Source organism: Eublepharis macularius, chromosome 6 (assembly GCF_028583425.1).
Source record: "Eublepharis macularius isolate TG4126 chromosome 6, MPM_Emac_v1.0, whole genome shotgun sequence".
NCBI lineage: Eukaryota > Metazoa > Chordata > Lepidosauria > Squamata > Eublepharidae > Eublepharis > Eublepharis macularius.
The window spans coordinates 68,118,990-68,134,433 of NC_072795.1; the positions used below are offsets into that span (position 1 = coordinate 68,118,990).

General features: G+C 41.1%; 1 protein-coding gene across 2 annotated transcripts in view; it reads right to left on the minus strand.

Moving 5' to 3' along the window:
- Positions 1–15,444, minus strand: part of NT5C2 (5'-nucleotidase, cytosolic II) — a 127,997-nt gene that overhangs the window by 92,307 nt on the left and 20,246 nt on the right. For both annotated transcript variants that reach the window (XM_054984275.1, XM_054984276.1), the window contains one exon: positions 97–170. In XM_054984275.1, the coding sequence (XP_054840250.1) occupies positions 97–170 (74 nt within the window). The remainder of the gene's footprint in view (positions 1–96; positions 171–15,444) is intronic.

Below are 15,444 nucleotides of genomic sequence, written 5' to 3' on the forward strand. Positions count from 1 at the left end.
TGAGCAAAGTACCTCCTACCCTGAAGCATAACAATATATTAGGTTTCTTCAGACAGGACCTGATTATGAAAAACACATGTATTCGCACACACTCACCGGCTAATGTATAATCCATATCAAATCCAAAGCACTTTATTTTTTCCATGGCTAGGCTTCTGTTCACAAAAACCCTGTGGAAAGAAAGCAAGACACACAAGGGTAAACAGTTTGGTCATGAAATCTAATGGGAACAAAGGTATTTCTCAAGCTGTTTTAAGTGTCCAAGAATACCTAATATTTAATGTCAAGGGACATAATGAGTTGCAGTTCTACACACATTTGCTTAGAAGCAAGTACTGCTTAATAAAGTAGACTAGCTTCTGAGTAAACATGAACAGAACTCTAACTTGTGCTGCTCTTCTGACACAATACTATCACACAATGCTGGCTCTTATCAGAATTAATTTTACCTACTCCATTCCTTGGAACAAAAAGCAGGTGTGAAGGTCAGAAGTTTCCGCTCTCTATCCTTTCTGGTTAGAGTTAACCAATCCCATTCACAAGGAAACAGACAGTTGGAGTTTTGGAGGGAACAGAGTTAGGAAGTATCCTGGACTAGGAAGGGGAGTCCACTAGGGACTACAAGATTTCAGTCCAGTAGCATCTTATAGACCAACAAGATTTTCAGAGTATAATCTTTCAAGAGTCAAAGTTCCTTTTTTCTGTTCTACTGCAGACCAACACAGACCTACCTGGAAACTATCTTCATGAAAGGCAATAGGGACTACAGTTAGTGATTCTGACAGGCAGGAGTTTAGATGTTGTTCTCAGAAAAATACAGTTAAAAGCTTCTCTGCTCCACCTTGTAAGTCTGATTCAGTCAAACAAGCTTTGTAACTGTTTGTTATGCTTTCTCAAGCCCCAGCTCTCCAGTAAATTGCTTACTGTAACACAGAGAGAGCTGGAGAAAAGGAAAACAAGCAACCAATCCACGCATAACACTACAAGAAACTTGTTTTTTAGCTGTGTTCATCAAGCATACTATGTGGTTTCTTCAAGCCTATAATCCTCTCATAATAGGCCAAATGAAAGCCAGTTGGCAGCCTGAGTCCAGGCATTTTACTTGTATAAAGGACTAGAAGACTAAATGGTCCCAACAAACTCAGTTATAAAAAGAAAAAGAAAGAAAAAGGTTTCTTTCTGCAGTTCAGCACAGGCAATCAACAGTCTACAAAATGCCACTAGTTGTCCCACTATTCATCACTCTAATATCACATCCCAAATGTTTCCTGCAGTTCCTTTCCCAGGACAGGCAGTATACTACTCAAGGAGTATCATTAAATTTCTCAGCAGCAGGGATTAAGGGGACAGTACAAACCAACACCACCCCCATATTCTCTCTACGCTCATATCTAACCAGCACTTTTAGCCACAGACCTCTGTTGCAGTAATTTTGTCATTTCAGGATTCCTATCAAAATCCAGAACCATAACTTAGCCTTACATTAAAAACTGACTTTGTCCAGCTGTTACCATATCTGTAAATGAACACATTGAAATTATCTTTTTGGAAAATGCTCTTTAAAACACTGGCTGAATTTCAGGACATAGACACACTAATGATGGCATTGTCTACACCAATTAACATCCTTTCGTATCAAAGATGGCTTAAACCAATTACAATAATTTTTAATCTCTGATGAATGGATTAATCAATTCAACTTCTGGGTACTGTCTTAGGCAGAGCACACAACAATTACCACACACTGTTACATCTTAAGATTTTTCTTGGGTGCCCCAAACTGCCAAGAGTATAATTCAGACAGGACTGTTATATGGAATATAGAGGACCAAAACAAGCATACAAATGCATGCAAAAATGGAGAGCTGCCAACTTAATTATGCTTCTGTTCTCAATACCACAGAAATCTCCTGAATATAAGCCCTAAAAACAGACAAACTAATATCACTACAAGGCAATTTATAAAAGCCGACACTTGAATAGCAAAACTGTTAACATCCAAGGTCAAACCTATCATATTCCTGCACTAGGAATCTTACCTCATCTCACTCAGATGTTCCTCTTGCTGAAATTTGCAGCCGTCCGAGTCAGTGACTTGCCTGATCACATTACCTAATGTCTTGAAGATTCTCTATCCTCATATATATGTAATTTTGCTTCAATCTGATTTGACTTTAGAGCATTATGCCTGAAAACAAGATTGAAGATGTTGCATTTCTCCTTAAACACTGCTGGAGAACATACATCTGTAGCCAATTTTACAAGTCACTGGATATCACTGTTCTACATAAGTCCATTTGGAATAGAATTTCTCTAGCCATTTAGTAACAGCATATTTTACCCTTAACTTTCCATGCTGTTCTAGGAGTCACAGTTTCCTGGCAAGCTGCCTGCTTTTGCAATGGAGCATGTAGGGTGCTGTGGGGGGGGGGGGGTGACACTGAAAAGGAATTAAAGATGACATCTTAACAGTTACATAATAGTCAACTTCTTAACATGTCGGCAGCAGACTGAACAAAAACAAATATCCTTGCAAATATTTCATAATCTACTGAAGGAAGATTCTGTGAATAAAGTAAGAGGTATCAGTACTCACTATGCAGGCTTTAAAACAAATTGTTAGGCAATAAAATTTTTCAGTAATTTAAAATGCCCATAAATTTTAGATAGCAAAGATTTGTAGCAAAGATTCAGAGTTTTGATAAAGCAGCTGGAGGGCTGGAGTAGCATAATAATTGGAGTGCTGGACTAAGACCTGGGACAACCATATTTGAATTCCTGCTGTCATGGAAGGTGACTGGGTGACCCTTGACTTGTCATAATCTCTCAGACTAAACTACCTCAAAAGATTATCATGGACTCTGACTGTTAATGGTGTAGATCAAGGGATTCAACATATGGCCCATGGGCTGGATCTGGCCCTTCCAATCCAAGGCTCTTATCAGACCCATAAGCAACTGAGGGAAAAGGCAGGAGGCTACTTCCCACCTATACACATCCAAGGCTGCAGCACCTCTGCTGCCATGGCAGAGCACATCAGCCCCATGGTGGCAACTCCAGGCCTTTCCTCCATCTCCTCTACACAGCCAGGCAGGCAGTTTCCTCAGTTGCTTGCTCACTCCTCTTCCTTCACAGGACCTTCCTTCCAGTACCACACAGAGAAGAGGCGGGAAAGTGCTTTCCTTTCCCAGCTCCTAAGAGGATCTCCTGCCACAGCTACCTTCCCATGTCTCCCCAAGAGAAAGGACAGACACACAAATCTGGGGCAGGGGAGGCAAAGTCAACAGCAGCATGTCACTATTTTTGCCTTCTCACACCTACCCACCTCCAATGTGCCTTTTATTTTCAGCACCTGGAAAAGTTTCAGAAGGACAGCTCTCAGCTCTGGAGACTTGGGGAAGCTACAGTCACTGAAAATCTTCATAGGGCTTGCTTCTGAGCAAAGAATCCATGTGGGATTGGGTTGCCAGAGAGGCAAATGTACCAGCTTGGAGCTTTCTTGTTGAGGCTCCTGGCTCCCAATCTGGCTGGCTAATCTGGACTAACCTTTGGTGGGCTAGGGGTTGGGGGGAGTGGAAAAGGCTTCCCTCTGCTGCCTGAGTCCAAAAGATAGTTGTTTTGAAGCTGGGGAGTTTGGGGTGGATTCTATAGCATTATGCCCCCAACCCCCTGGCTTTGCTCCTCAAATCTCTAGAAATTTCTCAACCTGCAAGCAAATTTTGTAGAACATCATCTGAGAAAACATGTCCTTACCCCAAGGACACTACAATCTTTAAAAGGGCACATAGGTGGCGAGAGAGGGATGAAGGTGGAGGAAGGAGACTGGTTTCATTGTTATCAGATTTGTTTGAGTTGCGAACGAGGATTCAGGATTGTGCCAAAGAAAAAGCGTATTCCAAGGAGAGAGAGAAGGGACATGACACCGGTGTTCTGGAATGTAGCTGCAAATAAGGGGGGGGGGGGAAGAGCAGAGACCTCTATATGCAGAGTGCGCACATTTTCCTGGCTTTTCTGTGACAGTGTTAATGTTTTAAGCATGTTTGCATTTTGAGTAGAAAAACAGTATTATTAATTGGGTTTGTCAGTGTCTTTTATAAAGTTTATATCTCCATTACCTGTTGTTAAATGTTATGGTATACATAGTCCAACCTGACAGAGATGTTTATGTCAGACCTAGCCCTGATAACAAATGAGTTTGACACCCTTGGTGTAGATTATTGAACAGAGAAAGGTAATTAATGAATAAATGGTCTTGCACCTGGATTAAATCTTAGAAAGAACAGAATGAGCAGGACACAGTTTTGAAACAAGTATTTATTGGAAAATTTTAATCAGTGCTCAGAGGTGTCTGCATCATACTTTCAGAGGAAACAAATTAGATGGTTTAATAGAGTCATTTGAGGTTCACATAATTGAACATATATGATGTTACTACACCCTAAAAACTCCTGAATCATTCAGATCTCATCTTTCTGAAAACACTTTTATCTTTTAAATGCAAGATAGATAGGATAAGAGATGACATGTATGCTTTTCTTCTTCTAATTTCATTGACTTATGCAAGTGGTTTTTGTATAGTTGATTCTTTTAAATTTAATTACTTCAACAGTGAGTAGACTGATTTTACATAAAAATCTTTAAAAATAACAATAGGTCGTCTTTGGCTGGGATATAAGGCTTTCACTTGATACCTGGAATAAATAAATTCTGACCTCTTCTGTCAGATGGCTGATCATTGTTAAAGACTGATCATAAGAGAAAATAATAATCTCAATATAGCCTTGTGGTTTAATGGTTAATGCATTGCTTTGAAAGAAAGAGACTCTTGGTTTCCATGTGTTTGCTTTGAAAGGAGGGTGGGATAATACTCTGCATCAAGGTTATTGTTTTGAGGACAATGTGGAGAAGGGGAGAATGATGTGAAAAGCTACTTTCAGTCCTGAACAAGGAGAAAAATGGGATATAAAATTTAAAAAGATAAATTAGTGTAACTGAGTCCCCAAGAAAATTTCACTCCAGCTTTACCCTCCCAAGAAAAAAAACCCAACTACAAAACCCAACTACACTACTTTGGAATACGGGTCAAAAACAATGGAAACATGATTGCTCTCTCAATCATGGTAATAGCTACTAAGAAAAAAAATCAGGCCTCAAGAATAACTCTTCAGTAATGCAGGCCAAAGAAGAGTAAATTTCAGAATCAGGGTCAAAAATACCCCTCACTGAAAACATCAAAACCCCACAGAAACATAAATGGGGTCAAATTGACTGAACCATTTTTAAAGCATAAGACACAGTTGGGAATCTCTAAAATTGTATATACAACAACTCAGGCTGCAAACACTGGCTTTCTGTAGGGGAAAATTCAACCCCAAAGTGGTGTAAACCCCAGATCTGAAAGTGTGATATTTTTGTACAACAAACATCTATAGGATATAAATTATGGAGAGAAATTTTTGTTTTCACTATTTACTCCACCTTCCTATAAAATGGAGATGGTAGGTGTTGTTCCATCTATTTATACATGGAAACAGTACTAAAATCATTTTCTAGTATTTGTCGGGGTCACTAGAAACCCCAAATGCAATTATGCACAGTACTTTCAGTTTCAAGTCAAGTCTATTGGGGGTCAGAATGACCCCCCTTACCGTGCTGATAAACTTCAAACCCAAAAAAGAAAGGCAGTGGAGAGGGAAGAGAGGGATTTTAGGGCACTGCAGTTCATTGGGGAGAAAGCAGGAGTTTAGTGTCTGTTGAAAGTTTTAAATGAGTAAACCAATTTTTTCCCATGACGTCCGGGATCAAAATACACACCAATTACTCAGGAAGGTATTAAGAGAAATTGATCAGGGTTATTAAAATTAAAGAAATTCCAAAAGAACAGCAGCATTAGTCTAAACTTCCACAAAGAGTTTAATAACTTTGTTATTAAAACTGCAAAATATAAAAATTCAAGTGTCTGAGAAACACTTCAAAATTCTTTGACTTAAAAGCTGGAGATCCACAATTTTTGTTTTTGAAATGTACCACAGATCTCTAAAAGGACAAGAGAATAGCAAGTTTCAAGTGGGTAGCTGTGTGGGAATCTTGAAAGGAAACTACAACTCAATACTAGGAATGTAAACAGACAATCTTCAGTTCATTATAAGGTTGATTTAAAATTTAATACCAAGTATAAAAAAATGTGTGTACAAACACACATTCCTGCCTCTCAATAGCAGCTAAACATGGTAATATTTTCTAGCTCCACCTCCTAATTACTTTTCATATCAAAATTTTAGGCTACAGCATCAAGTTCTTAGGAACATGGATGATGAAGCACTTGAGATTTTTCCCTGGGACCCCATGCAGACTCTTGGAACAAGAATCATATGGCTATAAAAATGTCAAAACAGTATGAATCAAGTAATACTAGCAATGTAAAAAGTTTTTAACTAGCAACCGATCCCATTCATTCTTGAAATCCACTCTCTAATAATTTCACAAGGGTAATCACAACATCAGCTTTTAAACCATTTTCTCCTTAAAAGTGGATTCATTTGTTCCCCTCCAGGATGGATTTGATTTAAATCGAATTGATTTAAATCATGATTTAAATCACCATTTAAATCGCCAGTCAGTAAGACTAGATTTTAATCATGGTTTTCTACATAAAGATTCATTCTTTTCTACATAAAGACTCCTCAGACTTAGCTTCTTGTGCAGATCTATTCTACTCCCAACAATCTTCTATTCATTGAACTTTTTTGAAGCTTAGCACTTCAGAGGTAATGGGTTGGTTCTGTGTACAAAGATTTGCAAAGGAACAATGAGATTAAGGTCTTTTTCTCAACTATGTATGTTTATTTTATAACCTTTTTGCTGTGAAGAGGAGACATGATCTCTGCCGACATAAATTCATAGTTTTGAGAACTGTAAAACCAATAATCTGTGATAGTATCTTCTAGATAGAAAAACTGCCCAATAATCTTAAAGAAACCTCTGGAAGGGCATGACATTGTGAATGGATTAACGGAACTGGTTTAACAAAAAATTTAAACATTGCATGAATATACAGCCTCATGCTACATAATTAAAAACTAATCCTTATTTCATGATGATATCCTTTGGACTATAATGTATCTTAAATAGAAAACTCTCTTTCTATAGATTTTTCCTCAAAAAACATTTTATTTAAAAAGTCTGATTTAAATTTAAAAAATCCAATTTAAATTTTAAAAATCCATTTTTAATTTTTTTTTAAAAAAATCATTGATTTTTATCTACCCTGTTCCCTTCCAAGTCCTCTGCCAGAGTTTTTGAGAGTATAGTTCTCATATAGTTGTATGATTGAGGATCTAATGTACATAATTATTTTAAGCTGTGTGTGATATTTTGTGATATTTCCTTTAATTTAATTTAATATTTTCAAACAATAACATGAACATTGCTTAGAGCAGCAGTTTAGTACAAAGCATTATGGCTACATTGCCAGAGAAATATAGTATAGTACCGTTACCTTTTGTTCAAAGTGTTACTAGCAAAAAGGGCAGGAAGAGAAAATTGGGATTTATTGTCGAAGGCTTTCACGGCCGGAGAACGATGGTTGTTGTGGGTTTTCCGGGCTGTATTGCCGTGGTCTTGGCATTGTAGTTCCTGACGTTTCGCCAGCAGCTGTGGCTGGCATCTTCAGAGGTGTAGCACCAAAAGAGGTGCTACACCTCTGAAGATGCCAGCCACAGCTGCTGGCGAAACGTCAGGAACTACAATGCCAAGACCACGGCAATACAGCCCGGAAAACCCACAACAACCAAAATTGGGATTATTTGCACCTTTAAATATAATTAGATGTTTACTTCTACTAAATGAGAATGTAAATGAGGTTACTGGACTAACAGTGCAATCCTAAAAAGAGTTACTCCAGTCTAAGCCCATGGTCTTTGACTGGAGTAACTCTTCTTAGGATTGCATTGTAAATCCCTAAACTTGATCTTTAAGATTCCAGTATTGAGAAATTGTAGCAGAAAAAAGACCAAACGTTAGAAATAACAGGGCAAATTCTACCTACCTCAAGGTATGCAGAAGAAAAAATTCACTAGTTAATTGGCTTTCCATCAATGATTAAACTGTACAGTTCCGCAAAAGAATCCTAATCCAGCACCTTTTATTTCCCACAATCTCCAAGAATAAACTGTGTGCCTGGGCAATAGAGAAATACTACTGAATAACAGGACCCTATATGTACAGATGGTGCTATTGCAATCTAGATTTCCAGTTCTGTGGTTTTTCTACCTTTACTCATGAAATGCTTTGACTTTTGAAACAAATATAACTAAGCATTATAAAAAAGATTGTCCAGTGTGCGTCTTGTACAGTATAAAGAAAGTTCTTAAACATTTTGAAAAACAGGAAGACATCAAACACAAAGCAAGAGACCTCTTAAAGCTGTTTACCTTGAACCTCTCTGCAGTATAAGACTCAATATATCTGTAATATTGCTGGGCCATGAAATATGCAAGGATCACACACCTAAGGGAGAACTTGATTATCTCCCAACATGAAAGAATTATTACATCAGTAGGGTGGAAGCTCAGTTTATGTGGATGTACTCTTAAGTGTGTAAGGTTGAAATTAGACAAGACGTGGAAGATACTTGATTAACAGTGCGACTGTAGGCAGAATTATACCATTCTAAGTCCTCTGAAGTCAAGAGGATGACAGTGGGAAAGGGTTTTTCTTTTAAAAAAACCTTGCAATGGTACTATTTGCGCAATCCAAAATTGCCCCTGCATAACAGATCTCTCATGTCTTTTCTAGTTGCACCCTTAATACAAAGTCATTATTTTTATAAATACTGGACATAAACGGAAAATAGTGAGTAGGATCCTACAATTACAGTCCGCTAATTGCAAATGCTTGCATTGGCACACCTGATTCCTAAGGCATTAAAAAGAATATACTGAAATACACCAAAATCAGCAAATGGTTTCTAACAACCTTTTAATTCACAGTTTATCATTTTAATCACTCAATTTTAATAGGTACATTTCCAAATTAATTGTAAATCATTTTGATGTCCCAAAGTCCAAACACATTTCTAATGTGACAAATGAAGTAAACATGACCAAATAATATACACCTTCTCTCTGAAAATACCTGAAAATATTATTTCAGCTAAGTCTGTAGCACTGGAGAAGTTCAAGATATCTGAATTAGGGTTAGCAATTTGAAGACTATGTTCTAAACATGAATGACTACTTTTGAAAACAAAAAGCTACATTCCAGTTAAATATCAGTTTGATCTACCTGTGCTTTCATGTTATGGATTCTCTCAGGCAAAGCAATGCCAGTCAATTTAAGTCTATTCTGAGCATATTTTTTCACCTTTCTGGCCAGAACTTGTAAAAAGTTCACAACCACTCACTGAAACCTCTAATAAAACATAGAAAGATATCTAAAATCAAGCTTTACACAGACAGGATTGAAAACCTGGTCTGGAAATAAAGGCCTAACTTCCAGACCTCATTCCAACGTTAAGATAAAACTACTACATTGTGACTCACTTCTTCTTTATCTAAAAGATACTCACAAAAAACCTAAATTTATAATTATCTCATTACCATGAATTATTACAACTCATAAACTATTAATATACAAAATAAAAAATAAATACCTGAGTTCTGTTTCTTGGCAGGTGCCAGAGAATTGAAAAACAACTTTTTCCATAACAGCTGTTAGACACCAAAGAACCGTATGCAATAATCCAAAGAGTGAATAGAAGTATTCCCTCACTGTTAAAAAATAGACATCACAGCAATTTGGTGTCTCATACTCAACCTCCTTCCTGTCTAACTACAATCACAGTACATGACTGTACTCCTACAGAGGGACCAGCCTCACAATTATTTGCAACCCAGATAAATCAACAAGGAAGGAATAAAAGGAGGAAGCACCCTGCTTTTTTACAATGAAGAACATCCTAATTATGATGTATCGATTTTTTTTCAACTTTCAAATGTATGGCATCAGTAACTGCTTATAAAAAGGCAAGTATCTCATTACTAAATGTTTCAGTAAGAAGGTGGCTGTAATTCAGTCCTATTTTTGTTTACACCATAGGCATTTCCTACAAATAGACTACAACAAGAAGATATAATAAGCACAGTTGACATTAGCTTTTAATCCAATGCTTCTATTTAGAATGATATGCTGGGACTATGAAGAAAAATCCTTTATATACTACAAACAATATCCAGCTACCTCTCTCGGTTCTAAGATATGATTTTTGAGCGGGGGAGGAAATCTGACTTGTCTGCCAACTCAGAGATTTTTAAAATAGGCAAACATCATATTAGTTGCCAATATTTAGCCAATATGCTCTGTGGTGAATAGGCTGATACAACAATACAATTATTTCTAAAATTTGAACTTTCAGTTCGGCACCATTTAAAATGTAAAATACTCTTTCATATGCAGTGTAGGCACCTGATAAGGCACTGAGTCAGCAATCACTTTAACAGGTTAAACAAGTTTCAAAGGGTGGCTGCTGCCAAAATTTTGCACACAACAGCCACTCAGTGTGGTATGACAAAAAAAGATTATTCATGTCCAAATTCTAGCAATAGAGGCAAGCACTCCAGTATCTAAATAAAACATGCCATAGATCCAATCTATCAACCAGAGTAAGGCAACAATGAAAGTATAGGATTAGATATGGAGAGACTTCTACTATAAAGTACACTGGTTGACCATGAACCAGTCACCATCTTTTAATCTAACCTACCTCAATATGTTTCTGTGAGGATAAAATAGAGGATACCATTTAAGCCACCCTGAACTCCTTGGAGGAAGAGATAAATAAAAATCTAATAAAAAATCAGTAAAGTATTCATGTTTTTTAAAGTAAACAATTTTGTCTCAGTTGGAACAGTGTCATTCTGAATGTACAGCAGCAGGGCTTTTTTTCTGGGAAAAGAGGTGGTGGAACTCACTGGGTACCATGCGTGTGTGCAAAGCGTGTGCGTGTGATCCTGGAACCACATGATGATATCATTTCCGGGACACCCATGCTCCATAGGGGGCCTGATTCCAGCCCAAATCAGCATGCGAGGTGCCACTGTTATGCAGGACAGCACTCTCCTGCCTGGTAGCAGCCGGCCATTTTGGGCCCAAAATGGGCCAAAATGGGCCTGAAACAGCCGGATCGGTCCCAAATTGGCCTGAAACCGGCCACTGCTGGGCGGGGGACCCTCCCCCACCCAGTAGCTGCCTAATCCTGGCCGTTTCAGGTTTGAATTGGACAGAAAGACCCAAAACGGTCAAAATGGGCCCAAAACGGCCTGTATTGGGCCCAAATCAGCCTGGAACGGACTGCTGCCTGGCAGCGACCCAATTCTGGAAGTTTTGGGCCCATTTCTGCCATTTTGGGCCAAAATGGGTCCCAAATGGCCAAAACAGGCCCTAAACGGCCTGGATCAGGCCCAAATCAGCCTGAAAGGCCGCTGCCACACATGGGAACCCTCACCCACCCAGCAGCGGCCCAATCTTAGCCGTTTCGGGCCCATTTCAGCCATTTTGGGCCAAAACAGGCCCAAAACAGCCGAAACGGCCAAATACCCACCAATCACATGCATATTTTTAAGAGGTGCCAGAATGCAATTCCGCTGTGTTCCAGCTGAAAAAAAGTCCTGTCAGAAATACCATGGCACTGGTAAAATGTATGAGAACCAGTGAGTTTAATGGAGAAAGCAAAGGTTTCAAAATGTTAGCAGATTCTGCAACACAATTTAATATTACCCTTATTTGTATTAGGCATGTTCTAGGGCTACACCATGAAACAAGTCTCATAGTTCACCAACAGCTCAAAGACAGACCCAAACTAGCAGCACACTTAGGGGGGAGGAGGGTGCTTAGACAGTTGACTAGCCATTATATCTGAATATCTGCCATTGGCCATCTGCGAGCAACACACAGGCATATATCCCCACACCAGCCCAGGAAGGAGTAGATCCGGAGGTATAAGCAGTTACTTCCCTAAGCTGCTTCACCCCAGGAAGCTGCTTCACCCCAGGAACACCCTGTTGTGATAAAGACATATAAGTGCAGGCCTTTTCAATATCAAACTGACCTGTAATTCACATTTTCTAATCAAGCCCTGGGAAAGTGGATCTCCTGTCAGGGAGGAAGGTGCAGTAAACACCAGTAGGGCAATACACCATTTGCTCTTCTCCTTGGGATGTGTGTTATAGCTGACATCCTGAGATAGATAAATGGCCAAGCATAATAAATATCTTTCTTTACTTAAGTGAAGCTGTGACAATGATGTTCTCATCCATGTTTGCTAGATCTTTGCACATGCACAGCGGCTCACCAGTTCCCCAAATGTCTGGTGAAGTGTTTCAGTTTTGGTGGTGGCAGCCAATCGAAGGAATCAAAGACTGGGAAGGAGGGAGGAACTCAGCCTTGTTGAAAGTTACACCACCAAAAAACACAGCACAGGCTATAGGAACCCATGCATACCAAAAATCCAATGCTACCACCACCACCCCTCCATGGAGTCCCACCAGATCACTCCCCCCCCCCCACCGCCCTACAAAAATCCTGGCCAAGATGCTGCAGAACTCATAAGGTAAGGCACATTGCACAGCACTCTGTCTCAGAGCTCACTGCTGTGTGGACTTAGAGAACACGGCACTTTGGTGGAGGGAATAGCACAATGGGCATTTAGCAATACTGGGTAAGCACTGAGGTCTATACAGTACAGCTAACATGTCTTACTTCAGACCCCTAACAGTTACCCCATCTCCAGAGGTTCAAAGGCATGAGGATGCACCAACCAGTAAGCAAGAACTGGGAATCTGGCTACCCAGGCACGAGTGTCCACATCCACCTCCCTAATTCTCCTCACACAAGGCTGGATGTCATCCCCACAATGCCAGCTTTTACAACCAAGGCCAGCAGAGTATGGGGGGGGGGGTGACTAAAGGGGCAAGGTCCTAGGAAACTGTACACAGGAGAGTTGCCTGCACACTCCCTTAACATAGACACCCTACCTGGATGGTGGAGGGGGTACAATTCTGGGTTGGGGGTGCTTGGGAGCTGCCCCACTGTATTGAGTGGATCAGCTGGCCAAGCATCCTGAGACTCATTTCCTTGCAGGATCAGAACCCTCTACAGCAGCAGCACATCACTCATTTGTAGTCACTGAGCACTTTCATACAGAATGGGTAAGTGTAATTGGGATGGCAATGGAATCTGCCCCAGAGGGGTCTCCTGTGACTGGTGTGGCGCCTGTTTGTGTCTGTTTGCTTTGTGCAGGTGATGACCTTGGAGCATGTCCATAATGCTTTCTGCCCCTCTGCTCAGTCTTTGGTTCCACCCTGCTCTTGGAGCATCCTTTCTCAGGCAGCAGTTTGACCTGGAGGTCTGCCTCATTCAAGCATGCTGCATTGGGGACAGTTCCACCTCTCTCCCTATAGTCGCTAGGAGCAGTTGTCACAGGGAGTTGGCAAACTGAGTCTGCAAGGCTCTTTCCTCACTGGCACTCCCCTCCACCCATCTGCCATCCTGCTGTTACCACTCGTGGATGTCCTCAGGCCTCAGTTGAGCAGCAAAGGGGCTTGCATCACCATGTTTCTTCTCCTGCCCTGGAAATGACAGCCTACCTTGGCTGACAGTTTCCTCATCATCATCCTCTGCCCTCCTAGAAACTTGTTTTTACAGAGTTTTCTTGTCCCATCCCTGAGTCTCGATCTAATCCTGCCCTGGCAGGCTTGAACAGCCTTCTCTGCAGCCTATTGGCCAGAAAGACTGCCTTTATCTTTTAGCCCTCTTGGCTTCCCCCCTCCCAGCTTATCCAGGGTTGGTTTGCCCACCTGGTCAGGCCTGCCCAGGTCCCACTCCCAGACTGCCTGCAATCCTGGGCCCAACACTCTCCAGGTTCAAGCTTTTGGAGGCCTCCTGCTGACCAGGTTGCTCCTGAGCCATGCCCATGGCTCTTCTCAGGAAGAGGTAAAGCTGCCCCAAGTTCCATGCTTGTTGCAAGTAGAGGTTGAGCAGCAGAAGACCTGGAGAGGCTGTTGTTGCGAGATTGGAGTGGGTGGTGCAGACAATAGGGGTATTGGACAGAATCATTGGACCCCTTCATGATTTACAGTTTAATAAATCAGGGTTGTTCCACAATTGTATCATGGTCAGTGTGTTTGTGAACAGATGAAACTAGCTCCATGCCCCTCCCTGCCCCACCTCATTCCCCCCATCTGTAACTTCCCCTTAGAACTGCCCCTTCACAAGTCCATGAGACTGGCCTCTGACTCAGGCCACGCTGGTGTGGCTTTGGTTTGGTTTTAAGGTGTCACCAGACTTCTGGATATGTTCTGCTGCAAAACATAGCAGGGGTCCTGTGGCACCTTGGAAGTTGATCTCACACTTAGGTAACCCCCCGCCCCACATGCACTCTGCTGGCTGCTGTGTACAGCTTGCATGGGAAATAGGCTGCTGGGTAGTCCAAGATTGTGCATGGCCACTCTGAAGGGTCTCTGGGTCCCATGCTCACTCACTCATGCTCATTTGTGAAGAAGAGTGGCTAGCCGGCTGGCAAGGTAGCATGGCTAATGGGCACTGCAGTCTGCCCACTTACCTGCTTCCAGTCAGCCTGACCACCACTCCCTGCTGTCTGCACTCTTTGCTGAGCCCCTTATGGCAGACTTGGAGCACTGAGACCTAATGGGAGCTTTTAAAAAAAAAATTAAAAATTCGTTTCAACAATAACAGTACAACAATATTGAAGATAATTATAAAATAGAGATTATAAATTACAGTAAGGACTATATAATTTCTTTAAAGATTTACAACATTATCGGGTGCGACCTAATGGAGCTTTGATCTCACTTATGCTCCAGCAGAATTTTAATCCCTTCTCTTCCCCCTCCCCTCACCCCACATTAACGCATGGCAGATGCAAGGGAACTACTGCCCCGGGTGCAGCAGAGGAGAGTGGTGGAGCGGCATCCCTGTCAAAATGACGACTCTCTGAGGTGACTTATTGGCTAGGCCGCCCATTTCTTCCTTTACACGTTTGTAGAGACAAAAAGGCAACCTGGGGCTTTTCCCCATCTCTCCCTTCTCCCCATGCAGGGATCAAAACAGAAGCTCCAGCCATGCTATCCCAGTGTCTGCCTTTCTATTCTGCCATGCCTGCCTTTGCAATGTACCTTGTCTGGTCCCAAATGGCTAGCAGTGTTATTAGGGCTGCAATGGAAAGCCTAATGCCTGCTGGCATTGTCTTTTTGAAACCTTCCTTCCCTGTGTTGAGGTTACGGGGTTAATCTGGGGCGACAGGGGCTTGTGGCCAGCATCTCTCTTTTTGCCTTTCTATTTCTAGTTTTCTGGAGAAGGGGTGTGTATGGCTCAGAGCGATTATGTCTGCTGCCATTCTGGCCTTGCTACGGAAGGGTAGGTGCCCTG